The sequence below is a fragment of the Mesocricetus auratus genome, unplaced genomic scaffold (assembly GCF_017639785.1).
Source record: "Mesocricetus auratus isolate SY011 unplaced genomic scaffold, BCM_Maur_2.0 Super-Scaffold_100026, whole genome shotgun sequence".
Classification (NCBI taxonomy): domain Eukaryota; kingdom Metazoa; phylum Chordata; class Mammalia; order Rodentia; family Cricetidae; genus Mesocricetus; species Mesocricetus auratus.
Genome location: NW_024429207.1, coordinates 27,952,559 through 27,967,379, shown reverse-complemented (window position 1 = coordinate 27,967,379; position 14,821 = coordinate 27,952,559). Strand labels below are relative to the sequence as shown.

At 43.5% G+C, this 14,821-nt stretch overlaps 1 protein-coding gene across 1 annotated transcript in view; it reads right to left on the bottom strand.

Annotated features, from left to right (window-relative positions):
• Gpat4 (glycerol-3-phosphate acyltransferase 4) overlaps positions 1-14,821 on the bottom strand; it is a 34,718-nt gene continuing 19,897 nt past the window's right edge. The window contains exons 3-13 of the mRNA XM_005066553.4: positions 13,750-13,819; positions 11,940-12,240; positions 11,077-11,151; positions 7,381-7,470; positions 7,146-7,239; positions 6,291-6,406; positions 5,918-5,973; positions 5,362-5,447; positions 1,796-1,924; positions 1,616-1,695; positions 1-947 (exon numbers count right to left, since the gene is read on the bottom strand). Coding sequence (XP_005066610.1) covers positions 839-947; positions 1,616-1,695; positions 1,796-1,924; positions 5,362-5,447; positions 5,918-5,973; positions 6,291-6,406; positions 7,146-7,239; positions 7,381-7,470; positions 11,077-11,151; positions 11,940-12,240; positions 13,750-13,819 — 1,206 coding nt within the window. The 3' untranslated portion in view covers positions 1-838. The remainder of the gene's footprint in view (positions 948-1,615; positions 1,696-1,795; positions 1,925-5,361; positions 5,448-5,917; positions 5,974-6,290; positions 6,407-7,145; positions 7,240-7,380; positions 7,471-11,076; positions 11,152-11,939; positions 12,241-13,749; positions 13,820-14,821) is intronic.

The following is a 14,821-nucleotide window of genomic DNA, read 5'->3' as shown; positions in this document are numbered from 1 at the left end:
TTCATTTCCATCCAGTTTTATTTACTCACAAAACAAGTTAAAATCCTGGGCAGTAGCCATGAGCTCTGACCTTGTCCTTTCACATCCTATGGAGCTGTCCTGTGAGACCAGCATCAGTTTCCTTCACATAGACTAGCACTGGAACCCCCACAACAACCCTGTGAGGTAGGTTATCATCACCCTTTGCAATTCCATGTAACAGTTAGGGAAAGCGAGACACAGTAAACAGACAAGTCATGTGGGGGACTCAGCTCAGCCTGGAGTCTAAATCAAGGACTCCTGGGGCTAGCAACTGGCCAGGGGCCCACTGGTGTCTTCCTATCTCCTCTGGTGATCTTTGAAGCAGGAACACAGAACTTATGACTCCGTCTGCTGAATCAAACACACACTCATGTAGACAGTTTCCTTTTTGTCCCATCTAAGAGCTCCCAGGCTGGAGGCTGTTTAGGCACCTGCCTCGGCAGTGGCTCTTCTGACTTCCCCAGCAACACCCCACATTCTTTCAGGGCAAGAATGGGGCCCGCCTTCCCACCAGCTGGCATACACCACAGCTGCTTTAATGGCATTCCTCTTAGAGGCTTACTATAAAGGAACAAGGGGTAGGTTTTGTCCTGGGGAGCCTCAGCCAGCAGGACTCTGTTTAGAGGACAGCTGGTAGCCCATGGGGCTCTGAAGCAGCTTAAGAGTCCTGGAGTCCAGAACAGCCTGAGGGTTAGAGTCTGGAAGGGTGCAGCAGTGGGAGGTGGGGATGGTGGTAGAGGCTGTGGCAGCAACGACTCCAGCTGGCTCACTTGTCAGGGTTTACAGGTGGTGGCTCCAACCAGTGCCAGACAGAGGCTCAGGACCGGCTCCGGTCCTCATGGTTACCGACAATCATCTTGCTATACAGTTTCTGCTGCTCCTCCTTGAATGTGTCCTTCACCTTTTCTCTCTTCAGTCCACCATCCCTGAAAACACAAAGGATAATATAACAGCAGAGAAGGCCACTGGTCAACTCTGCAGTACCATGGATGCACTGTATGGTTCAAATCCCAGGAAAATTGGCCAGAAACATGGGGCAAGCTCCTGTTTAATGAGTTTAACGACTGCAGATGCTAGGGGTTAATTCACACCCTGGCTCACATCTGTTCTTGTAAACAAGTTTCATGGGACACAGCTAGTACTACTTGTTTGTGTATTCTCTTTGGTTGCTTTCATACTACAAATGGCACGAACAAGTGGTTTCAAGAGACCTAAAAACTGTATAGAAAAAGTGTAACTTCCTGTGCTAAGAGACAGGCAAGATAATGAAGTAAAAGAAATGCCAACTTTTCAAAGAATAGTATACAGACAACAGAGGAAATTCTACACTCTTCCCTCTGAAGTTTCCAAACAAAGTCAGGTCGTCTCTACCTAGAGGCACACACAGGTAGTCTGTCTGGAAGCCCCAACAGACTGGGCAAAGGCCACAACTCCATGTTCCGGAGGACAACACAGCACTGGCATTATAGGCTAGAACTAGGGGGAAAGGGTGTGGCCATTCCTCCTCTAGGGCCAGCAGGTTTCACTCTCTGTGCCAGGGTTAGGAAGGCCTTTGCCTCAGAGGTACATATTCTCTGGAATCAGCTCTACTCACCAGAGAAGGTCTACCAATCCTCCCTGCCGGGCAATAGCAGACTTCACCCTGTTGGCAAACTGCACAGCATCTTCATCTTTCTGTAACAAACAAACAAACAAAAAAAGAAAGAAATACTCTGCCAGACTCCTAAATACCAAAGCACACCAAGACTTGCACTGGAGGACTGGAGATACCTACCTCTCTGGTCATAGGAGGCAGGTACCAAACACTGCAGACAATGGCCCAACTGGTCATCATTCTCAGTAAGTATGTCACCATCCCATACTTGCTGCTATTCCAGAAGGCATCACCAAACTGAGGGTCATACTGCAAAAGGAGAGCAAACTGGATATAAGGAATATCCAAGCACCTGTGACCAATGCTTGGTGAAGGGTTCACGGGGGCAGGGAGCCATGATAAGAGGTATTCCTGGCCCCAAGTAAACACTGCTAAGTGGTTCTAAAGCCATGGGAGTCTGACTTGCAGTCCTCCAGATTCAATCAGGCCATCAGGGAGTCTTTCCTGACCACCGCACCAAACAGTTCCTGCCTCAGATAGCCTCATCTTGCACTCACAAGCAAACATAGGTTTCAGACAATCCAGAAAAGGATGCAGGACAGCACACTCTCAATCACACATTTCCTAGGTTCAATAATTAGGAACAGTCCACTGTGATTGCTTCATGCATCCTTTCCTCTGAAGGCATCTACTTATGTATGTAAAGTATATCTAATCAAAGTCACCTTCATACATAACCAACTTTTTCATGGGACATTCAAAGGAGAATTTCTGATGCTCCAGACCAAGAAAGAAACACTTAGAAAGCTTGCAATATACGCTATTAAATAAGTGTTCCAAATACAATTTACATATTTACAATCCTAACAAAATGAATTTCTGTTCAGGCAGAAAACATCACCAGTATCCATTAGCAAATGGGTCCACACAGGTTAATCTCATGAGGTCTCGACAAGACAGGTGTATTAGGTATTTGGGTTTGTCAGTGATTTTAATGGAGGGAAAGGCTGTTTCCAAGATGTTTTGTGAGAAAATAAGATTGTAGGCACTGAACTATTAGACCACAGTAATCTCAGGGTGGGAAAGTCTGGTGAGCGGGAAGGTACATGAGAGGTAACAGGAAGAGCTGAGTCCTTGAGAACCCTGCCTGAGTAAAGCATGGGCAGTTGCTACCAAATGTTTGAAGAGACAGATAAGGCAGTGCATTGACTGCAGAATCACAAAGCAGAGGGTCAGCATAGAGGACGCATAAATACAAGAATTTCAAGAGCTATCCCACAGGACCAAGGTACCTCGACTGGTCCTTCCCTGGCAGAAGGACGCCTGCGGAGGACTGCCATGGAGATTCATATGCTAGTGGATAGGGTTTCAACTGTCCAACTTCCCAGACAAAGTTTACGATTTCAGAATAAAAACTGAACAACTATGTTGAGATTAAGTCTTTACTATAAAAACAGAGACGTAACAACAGCAACTAAGAAACTTGGCATCTTAAAAACTAAGAGGAGCTGGAGAGGTGGTTCAGCAGTTAAGAGCACTGCTGCTCTTCCAGACGACCTGAGTCAGCAGCTACACATCAGCTCACAGCCATATGTAACTCTGGTTCCAGGGATCCGGATATTCTCTTCTGGCTTCCTCGGGCACCAGGTGCATAAGTTATGCACAGATACACAAGTTATGCACAGATACACGCAGACAAAACACCCATAAACATAAAATTAAAAAATAACAATTTTTAAATTGTAGGGGCTGGAGAGATGGCTTCAAGGTTACTCTTCCAGAGGATCCTGGTTTAATTCCTAGCATCAACATAACATGACAGCTCACAAACTGTTTGTTAACACTAGTTCCTGGAGATCCCATACCCTCATACACCTCATACAGATAATTTTTTTAAGAAATAGTAACAGTGAGCTGGGCGTTGGTGGAGCACGCCTTTAATCCCAGCACTCGGGAGGCAGAGGCAGGCGGATCTCTGTAAGTTCGAGACCAGCCTGGACTACCAAGCGAGTTCCAGGACAGCCTCCAAAGCCACAGAGAAACCCTGTCTCAAAAAAAAAATAAAAATAAAATAAAAAAAAATAGTAACAGTGAATTTTTTAATACCAGTAAGAAACAAGGGAAAATAAAAATTTAAAACTAACCTACTGTATATAATTACAAAGATAGTACAGCTAGCTAGACATATTGGAGTACACCTGTCATCCAGCTACTTGGAAAACTGAAGTAAAAGGATGATTTTGAGCCTGGGTAACAAAACTGACTCTTTTGTTATAAGCACACGAGCAGAGGTTGTGTTAGGAATAAGAGATGAATCTTTCTATTTAGGACTGATTCTCTTTCCATGCCAGGTAGACACCACAGCAAAGCAAGGCAAAACAAACATTCAAAATAACAATATCCTCAATCAGATAATGACTTATGATTGCAGAAAATATAATAAAAGCACTGTTACTGTTGAGGTTGAGGTTATCCATGTTCAGATACCAACAGAACTTCAAAAAAAGAAAAACCTAGAAACTATCTGTAGAACAGGAGTTGGTGATATGTAAGCAGGATGAAGATTTACAAGCATTTTACTTTGCAGGAGTCCTAATTCTTTCAAGAGTCCATGTTTCACAATGGATGAGAGCCATGATGCACAGCAGAGGGTCTACCACATCTGAAGTCTCACCAGGGCCTTGCTAAAATGACATTTAGAATCTGGCATGAGGCCTGCCAGTCTTTCTAGCCACCCCCCAGGTGATACTCCACAAACACAGTGAAGGAAAAAGGGCTGGTAGCTCGCTAGCACAGCTGACAAAGCCCCATGCACACCACTATGCTAGGCTGCCGGATGACAACGGCCGTACGATGGCTGTTCAGGGTTGTTAGCTTGACTTCACCTGAAATTAACTAAAACCTAGGGGGCTGGGCACATCTGTGGGGGAGTTTTTTCTTTTTGGTTTTTCAAGACAGGGTTTCTTTGTTGCTTAGCTAGTAGAAGGTGTTGTTCACCTACTCAGGAGTTGTGTCAGCTAGCTGAAAACCAAGTGAGACACATTTCTACAACACTGCAAACAGACAACAAAAAGGCAGGGGCTAAGCTGAGTTGTTTACAACTTCTGGCCCTGCTCTAAAACATCAGCCTAAGAACATGACATTACTGAAAACAATCTATTTGGGGAGTAACATTTGAGGTCTGGATTCTTTTAGAAATAATACACATCTGCACTAGGCTACAAGGAAGATGAGGGGATTGAGCAATACAGGGAAGCTGACTGGTTGAACCAGCCCACATTTCCAGAGAGTCCAAGGGGTTGGCTAGAAGGACAAGGTCCTTCCTGAAGGGTGAACACAAGAGTGGAGAAGCTCCCAGTATCCACTCCATCATCACTGAGGACACTGAGACCCAACGCAGTGGAGTGCTTAGCTACACACAGCAGACAAGGATCCACCCACCCTCTCCTCTCTACCCACCGCACCAGTCCAGCTTACAACCCCTCCGCTGCTGCTGGCAGTCAGAGTGCCCTGTACTTCAACAAAGGAGCGAGACACAATTACAGAGTTTAAGAACTTTCTGGCTGCAGAACCTTGCAGCTCTTCTTCTCCCACACCCCCCATCCCTCTGCATCCTGCAAGCACCCTCTTCTACTGCTCTGCCCACATGGTCTGCAGTGCTGGTGCAGACAGAGCAGCAGCCCCAGTGGGTTCTCCAGTTCCCCCCTCCCACTTGCGCATCTGAGCTGGCCTCAGAGGTCTTGTACCTTGATAGCAACAGGGTAAACAGTGGCTCCAATTTCAAAGCTTCCCTTTTTGAACATCATCACTGATGTGTTATTGATGCAGGTTCCTGAAACACAGACAAGAAAAAAAACCTTCCTTTCTGGACTTCTACCCAGTGTTTCTTCAGCACTAAAAATAATTCTCAAACAGGGTAAGCCAGTCATCATCCAACTCATGAATGAACACTAAGGCAGCTGCAAATGCAGTCCTTATTCCTCAGGCCACCGTCCCAGCCTTAGGTATGGAGCAGGGATGCCAAGCAGACTGAGGGAGTATTCTACCACAGACTGAAAAGCTCCCTGTCAGCAGTATTCCAGAAAGGATCCTGCACTGGTGAGGTACACACTATGAAAATTAACCAAACTTCTGAATTGACCCAAGTTGTTAAGTCCCCCATGCTAAAAGGTCCCAGTGTTACCCAGGACCAGGGCCCGGTTCCCCCCCCCCCCCAGTGTTACCCAGGGCCAGGGCCCAGTCCCCCCTCCCCAGTGTTACCCAGAACTCAGGGGCTGGTTTCCCACTCCCATCACTTTGTACCTTCTGGGAAGATGAGGATGGGCAGCTTACTTTTATCTTGTACGTGCTCAGTCAGTCTTTAGGATACAGGAATAAATGGAAGTGTCAATAAGTGTTTTGGCTTTCAGTCCATTAATCTCAGTAATGGACCATTTGTCCAGCATATATAATGCCCCACCCAGTACCACCCAAAACAAACAAGAACCACAGTTCCAAATTTGTTTATTGGGAAGGATATAATGAAAACTTAAATAAGTTTATTTACATCCTTTTTAGATGTCCTAAAACTTTATTACAACAACTGTATAGGCTCAGTAAGAAGGGATAACTACCCTGAAAATATTTTGTGTGTATTTTCTAACCAGACCAACTGAACAGCATTTTGCCCATTTACCTCTTAGCCACCAGGTGGCGATCTTTCACTTCAGAACGCTCAAACCAAACATGTGGGCAGGCTTTCACCATGGCTCTTTGAATCACACCCATAAGGCCCCCGTGTATCTGCCCCACCTAAACTCAGACAGAAAGGAATAATTAGTGAAATCACCCTTACACAAATCTCCCACTCTGGGGAGGACCCCAATCCCACAAAATACACACCCCAGCTTCTCCTTGTTAATATTTCATAATTTTCTCATGATCAAGAAACCACCATTCAGACTCCTTTGTTTCTAAATTCTCCTTAAGCCATCAGTACCAGAGGCTACTCCAGTTAAACACATAAAGATGAGTAGCTTATGCAATGGCCCTCTCCACCTTGCTTTCCCAAGGCTCCCTTCTCTTCTAATCTCCTCAGTCTAGGGACACAAGACACAACCCCAAGCCATACTCTCACTCTACTCAGAACAGCTTCTATCTAGTCCTAGAGTGACACTCTTTATTTATCTATCTATCTATCTATCTATCTATCTATCTATCTATCTATCTATCTATCTATTTACTTATTATGTGTACAGTGTTCTGTCTGCATGTATGCCTACAAACCACAAGAGGGTACCAGATCTCATTACAGATGACTGTGAGCCACCATGTGGTTGCTGGGAATTGAACTCAGGACTTCTGGAAGAGCAGAGCAGGCAGTGCTCTTAACCTCTGAGCCATCTCTCCAGCCCTAGGGTGACCCTCTTAAGTTGGGACCTGCACACAAAAACATGTTCACATGTCTGAACCCTTAATCAAGGAAGTTTCCTGTGGAGGGCCTAGAGATCTCCTAGTCCCAATCAGAAAACCACAAAAAGAGGCTTCGTACCATGGCATAGTAGCCATCACTGGCCAAGATGATCACATCAATGGGAGATGTATGATTAGCCACACAGATACCACCATTTCTTGGTCTGTTTTTCCTGGGTATAAAATATAAGCAAAGCAATAAAAATGGCATGAATCAATTTGTTTGGAATACACCTGTCACCTCACAAGCATCACTAGCTCCAGACAAATGTTAATGATTCGCCTTCTATGTTAATAATATAAAGTTCCCTCACCTGTTGTGGTAGGTAATGATGGCTGTCAGGGCTCGTACACAGATCCGGTAGCACATTAAGTGGACATGTTTACTTAAAAACTCCTTAAGCCTGCAACAACAGGACAGCTGAGGTGTTTGTATATAAAAATAGGATAAGTTGCTGACTTCAACTACTAAACAGTGGACAAAATATTTGTAGAAATATTAGCACACACGGTAAAACCTGCAAATGCATTACTTAACATCTTTATATCCACACACAATCAAAGAAATGCAGAGACATTTTAGTTTGTATTCCAAGCATAGAGCAGCCAAAGTTTCTTAGATTCCTGTCCCCCAACTCACCACTCACACCAGCCCCAGCAAAATAGATGTCTTTTGGGGCCCCCAGAACTTCCCTAAAGGGATAAAGTTTCCTGTGGCAGAGCCCAGGCAGCTGGCGGAGAAAACTATACTCTACATATGGTGATAGAAGTGGGATCATAAATTTCCACGTAGAATGACAAGATTAAAAAGGATTTTAGAAACAAAGGAACGGAGAGAAGCACAGCTTCTTGGTAGCAGCATTTTTCTCAGGTAAGCTCTGTTTTGCCAGAGACAAGCAGAGACTCACGCAGCTCACTTAAGGGAGTCTTCCTGACTCAGCATAAACAAAAAGCCACAAAAAAAAAAAAAAACCAACAAAGTTTTCCAAGAGGCTCTGCTAACAATTAAAATGTGTGTATGTACAGCTGAAAGTGACAGTGACCACATCTCCAAGCCGACAGCTTTCGCTGGATGTCAACATAGACTGAGGCGATGAGCTGGAGTCAAACTTACTCCCGCCATCTTGGAAAAACTACAGTTTAAACAGCCATGGTTTTTAACAGATAAAACACGTGGCCAAAAGCATGAAGATTTACAGTAAAGTCAGATTCAGATAAAGAAAAACCTCTAAAGGTTTACAGGGTATTTAAAAATATATGTAGGACTGAGAGAGAAAAAGAAAATGACATAGTGGTAAATAGAGACGCCGGTAGGATTTGCTCCAGAGGCAGAGACAGGTGGACTTTCAGAGAAATCCTGTCTCAGAGAAATAAATAAAAGTAAAAAAATAGAGTAATATAAGCCACATAAAGATGAAAAATACACAAAAAGTCTAGATACTGTATACTATTATGTTTTTCAGTTGTTCGGTGGCTAAGGAAGGAACAACTGCTAAAATATGCTTAGTTATAAACTGCTAAATTAATCCAACTTATATATTTCAAAAATGATTTGACCTCTAAGATTAAATATGAGGACCAGTTACTTGGGAAAAGAGTGTTTATGTTTCCACAAAAAATGGAAAGCTGTGGATTTCTTCCAGACTTCTGTAGTTTGATGAACCAAGACCCCGAAAGCAGTGGGCCAGGTGTTCCAACAATTAAGACAGCTGAAATGATACAGCCTTACAGACCCCAAAAATAAGAACTTATACAGGTTTCTGAGTTTTGTCATGATCCCCATGGTATGAACAGCACCCCCATCCAGCAGGAAACAGTTTGGAATGAGCTATGTCCAAATTCCCATATTGTTCATAAATCTTCGTTTTCATTTAAAATGGGGTTGCTTATAATTGGTTAATGATCATAACCAATTTGTTTTTAATGGTAACAGGGGTATTATGGTATGGAAATGAATACTTGGTATGGGTATGGTTTTTCATTTATTGATACAAATTCAAGGTCAATTTTGTGATATGTATATTCCTCCTCTTGATTAAGTATTGTGCTTATACTAATCTTTTAAAATGTAATACATAGCCGGGCGGTGGTGGCGCACGCCTTTAATCCCAGCACTCGGGAGGCAGAGGCAGGCAGATCTCTGTGAATTCGAGGCTGGGCTGGACCGACAGCCTCCAAAACAATACAGAGAAACCCTGTCTCGTAAAAACAAAAACAAAACAAAAAAACCAACAACAAAAAATGTAATACATAATAAAACACAGATTATACATAGTTACCTATAATAGTCAGAACTTATAGTTAGGTTAGTTAGGTTTTCTAGATATACAAAAATATGAGATAGCTAGATAGTCTTCAAACCTTTCAAAGACCTTCAGAAAATGGCATTTAAAATGGTTTAGGGTTTTTCTTGACAATGAGAAATGTCTGCTCCTGACAGCACCAGTTACATCTGAGAGGAAGATGGGCATCGAAGAAACTCGTTATGAAGTTTGCTTTCAACATGGCAAGTTAGCCATTTGGGCAAGAAATGCTCTTGCCTAGACTGTTTGACTGTTGCTGTATAAACTGGACATGCAGGACCCACAGGAAAGTGACTGCTAAACTCAAACAGTCCTTCAGGGTTTCTGCTTCATGGAAGAGTCTACGAGACTTTCTGCAGGACACAGAAAAATGAATGACAGAATGCCAATGCAGATGGAAACTTTGAAATTTCCTGCTTTGCTAAGAAGTCTTCCAGACACACTGTGGCCTATGGGCTGAAGATGGATGCCCCAATGTTAGAGGAACATCAGGTGACTGTCCAGGCAGGAAGGTGTCTCTATCAATCCTAATGTTTATATATTATCCTTCTGTGGTCTTTGATGGAGTTGAAGACAGATAGTTATAATTATAGTTTTCCTTAGTTATGATAAAAGATAAGCAAGCTACATATAGGACTTTGGACTCATAAAGATAGATGATATTTTCTTTAAATCTTACTAAATGTTAATGGACAAAATATTGTAACTATGATCTTCCTTGATAACTGTTCCGTTAAAGTTCAAACCTTTCTTTTTATTTAGACAGAAAAGAGGAGATGATGGGGAAGTCCTGTGTATATGTCAATAAAGCACTGTTGGCCAATAGGGAAGCAAGATAGGTGGGACTAGGAGTTGAGGAGGAGTCTGGGAAAGAGAGACACAGGCAGTCATGATGTAGCCGCCATAGGAGTAAGAGGTCCGGACCCTTTCTCTGGTAAGACTGAAATACTTAGATTAGAAATTATGGGTTAAATACTTAAGTCAGATATAGCCAGTAAGAAACCCAAGCAAACGGCCAACAGCTTCATAATTAGTACAGTGTCTTGTGTGTTATTTGGGGACTGCAATTGTGGCAGAGCCCAGGCGGCTGGCAGGGAAAACTTTACTCTACAGTTTCCTTAAGAAAAGAAGGGTGGGCCGGGCAGTGGTGGCGCCCGCCTTTAATCCCAGCACTCGGGAGGCAGAGGCAGGTGGATTTCTGTGAGTTCGAGACCAGCCTGGTCTACAGAGCTAGTTCCAGGATAGTCTCCAAAGCCACAGAGAAACCCTGTCTCGAAAAACAAAACAAAACAAAACTAAAAGGATGGTGAGGAAAAAAATCTACTCACATCTAAGTTATTTGTCATGGGTGTACACCAGCAACAGAGAACTTACTCTGCATACAGGGTCCTTTGATACCCAGCAAAAACAACAACATGCCGTAACAATTTGTTAATGCCTGAGCCTGAACTCCTTTATGGTATCTGCCTTTTTTTACTCTAAAATGGGAAGATGGTGAGGGCTGAATTGCAAGAAGTAAGTACACACAGCTACTATCTCATATCCATTACAAAACAAAAGCCATTTACTACAGACAGCACTATAACTGTGGATTATTTGAACCACCTAAGACTCAAGGATTGTGTTGACATCTGAAGCTGTGATTGCCTCCATCATCAGGCACCATGCTCAGAGCAAGCTGCTAACATATGCATTCACTGTACTTACCTCCCATTTGGCAAGTATCCAACCATGGTAGTACCCACTACCAAGAGACTAATCCCTGTGAATGCCAGAGCAATCCTGTAAGAAGACAAAATACAGTAAACCAGTGATTCAGTGAATATGTGAAGACAAAGGCAAGAATCATGAAAACCACAAGACCCGACAAGAGCTTCCCCTGGAAATGTGAGAAACCATTTGTATTGAGATGACTACAATTCTAAATAGATAGTGGAACTCTCTCTTCAGCACTAGGCAGCTGCTAGTCTGATCTTGCTTATTAGGTTGGATACCCTGGCAGAGGGAAAACCTCTGTTAAAAAGGAGGTGGAGTTGGAAGGTACCAGCATCTGGCAAAGACAAACCGAGAAGAGCACAGAGAAGCAGAGGCAAGTTTCAGGAAAGGCTATGCCTAGGAAAGAGGGGCCAGGGATTATATGACGCTCTCTGCCCTGTGTTCAGTCTCCCCAAGAAGCAAATGGTCTTTAAGAAATCCTACTACTGTCTGGATTCGGTGCTTGGTGTACGTACACTTTAATCCAGTACTCAGGAGGCAGAGGCAGGTAGATCTCTGTGAGTTCCAGGCCAGTCAGAGATACACAGTGAGACCCTGTCTGTCTGTCTGTCTCTCACACGCGCACATGTGTACACGCATGCAAAAAAGAAAGAAACTCAATTATTTGTCTTATATGTAAAGGATATAAGGACTTGAAGGGAAGTCCCCAGTGTGCTCTTCCAAGAGTAAAATAGACTATCCATAGAAAAAAACCATACTGTCCTCCTTTATAATGGAAAACAAGGCAAAGGGATGTGGGTAAGCCATGCACACACGGAGAGCAGCTTTTACTGGTTTCCAAGGCCCAGCCTCACCTGAGTGGTAGAAGGAAGCAATACCGAATGAGTACACCTAACCCCCAGAGGATGGTAAGTCGTAGGCTTATATATTGAAAATTATAATTGGTTCTGCTCAACAAGTTCCAGGATTCCAACTCCTCTGCAGAGAATCTCTTTGTCACCTCATCATCCATAATAGTCTCCATTCCTTTCCGGCAAAAGTAGAAAATATCAGAGAGCTCAAACTCCGGTGTCTTATCCAGAGCCTTGTTACTACCACTTCGACGAATTTCTTTGATTTCTTCTTCCAGAGAAGTGGGATCTTTTGCAATGATTCCTGCAAAAACAAAACAAATAAACAAAAAAACAGTATTCCTAGTCAAGTGGCGTGCTACTTGTATAGGATGACTGAGTTTTAAAGTACAAAGGATACATGTATCATGGTTTGGATGTGGGCTGAGTATGCACTCTAGAGTTTCATGAGCAGAGATAGCTCTCAATACAACATGAGAAGTGCTGGGGCTTGAAGTGGTGAGGTCTACCAAACTCTGATACATAAACTTCCACCTAGGCTCCTCTTGTAACACTATTTAAACTAAGTGAGTCATTTACAAAAAAAAAAAAAAAGGCATGAAAGTTGAGAGAAAAAGAAGGGTTTTTGTAGAAGAAAGGGAGATGAGGTAGGGAAATAGGGGATGAAAAGGACTAAAATTCATTGTATACTTTGTATGAAACAAAATCACTTGTATGATAAAAATCATCAGGTGTGGTAGCAAATGCCTTTAATCCCAATACCCAGGAGGCAGAGGCAATCAAATCTCTGAGTCTGAGGTCAGCAAGGACTACATAGATAGCTCCTGTCTTTAAACAAACAAACAAACCTGGAATAAGAGATTAGCTAATAGGATTAGGCCATGCGACTACTGTCCCTGAACAGAGCAGCACTGTCCTTGCTCTGGGTGGGTGGGTTCTTCAGGGTTGCATTCATTCACACATCAGGTTGGGGTTTTGGTGGATTTCTGGTTGTTTGCTTGTTTTTGAGATAAGGTCTCAGTAGTTCACTAAGAAGCTAAGGATGTCTTTGAATTCCTGATTCTCTTATTTCTATCTCCAAACTGCTGGGATCACAGGCATGTGCCACTATGCCCAGTTCTTTAGATCAGTTTGTTTTTAAAAAGTAAGCCAGATATCTCCCTATACTCTTGGTATTGAAACCAACTCTTCCCTCCCTCCTGCCCTTTGGTACCATCTGCCATACTACAATGTGACCAAGGGGCCCTCATCAGTGGTATTCTACTCTACCCATGTTTTCTTTTCTGTCTCTGTGTGTGAGAGAGTGCTTGAGAGGGATATATTAGGAGAGAAGAGGAGAGGAGAAGAAAGGAGGGGGGGGAGGGAAGGAGAGGAAGAGAGGGAGGGAGAGTTGCATGAGCATACAGCCCAGAGGTCTCAATGTAAAGTATCTTCCCCCATCACTCTCCACCACACATTTTAGCAGGGTCATAGTGAACCTGAAGTTCTATGATTGATAGGCTAACTAGCCCCTGAGCTCTGAGAATCTGCCTGTCTCTAGCTCTTAGCACTGGAGTTTTACAGGAGTATGTCACTGAACCTAGGTTTTAGATGGGCCTGGGGATCCAACCCATGTAAATGTACAGCAAGCATTTTACTCACTAAGCTATCTGGCTCAGCACCTGTCTGAGTTTTCTACTTACCAGAAGGTCAAGCTTTTTCTTTTACAAAGAAGAAAGAGGTATTCTGTTACAGGCAAGAGCAAGGACTAAGACTCTACAAGACTCTGGGTATTGTTTCAGAGGCTCTTTAACACTAAGATACCCAATCCTACCGTTGGTGTAGGGCTTGTAAAGCTGGTGGTTCTTCTCCTTGGCTCCTCTCTCCATTCTCAAGGTAGCCCACTGAGGAGGAAAATGGTAAAATGACAGCAAGAGTGATATTCTTTTAATCAGTAATCACCCTACTTCTTTAGTCTGTGAACAATTCAATTCTAGTTGTTTGACATGAGGTAGCAGCCAAGCAGCACACCTTCCAAAGAGGCCTCACCCTGTCCACAGGGCTCCGACTCACTGACCAGGAACACACTCTGAGTTCCCAGCAGTAAAGTGCTAAAAAGTCATGAAGCCATGACAAGATGTTCAGGGTGCTTTTCTCATTGCCTAGATCTGCCTCCAGGCACTTAGAAAGTAGTTAGTAAAACATGTCTCCTTTAACTACAGCCTACCCCTGCAAGGATACCCATCATCACAGCATTTGCTTATTTGTGTGGGGTATGTGTGTGTATGGGGGGGATGTGGAGGTCAGAGGTCAACCTGTGAGAAGACTGGTTCTCTCCCTTCCACCATGTAATTTCTGGGGATCAAATGAACAAAATTATCTGTGCATGCCCTGATGAAACCAGTGAACTCCAAGAACATAGAAGCAGATGCAACTGGTGATATGCCAAAGGAACAAAGAGTCTGAGAGATGAATTCTAAAAGACCCTGACTCATCAACAGGCTGTTCTTTTACTTCAGGGTTCTTCCTCCTCCTTGGTGACTTTAGTGAACTTCCTCTGAGTCTGCAGTCTTCTACCTGATCCCTTGACTAGTTAGAATTCCCCAAATACACTCAAACTAGTCAACCAGGCACATTCCAACTTGATGCTTAATTTATGTACTGATGGGATAAACTGATGACCCCTTGCTCATGTACAAAAGAATCTGACTTAGAAACTATTCACTAAGGGCAGGGTCTGTGGCTCAGTGGTAGAGTACTTGTCTCACCTCATGCATAAGGCCCTAGGATTAATCTCTAAAACAGCAAGACAGACGGATGGACGAACGGAGGAAGAAGGAAGGAAGGAAGGAAGGAAGGAAGGAAGGAAGGAAGGAAGGGAGGGAGGGAGGGAGGGAGGGAGGGAG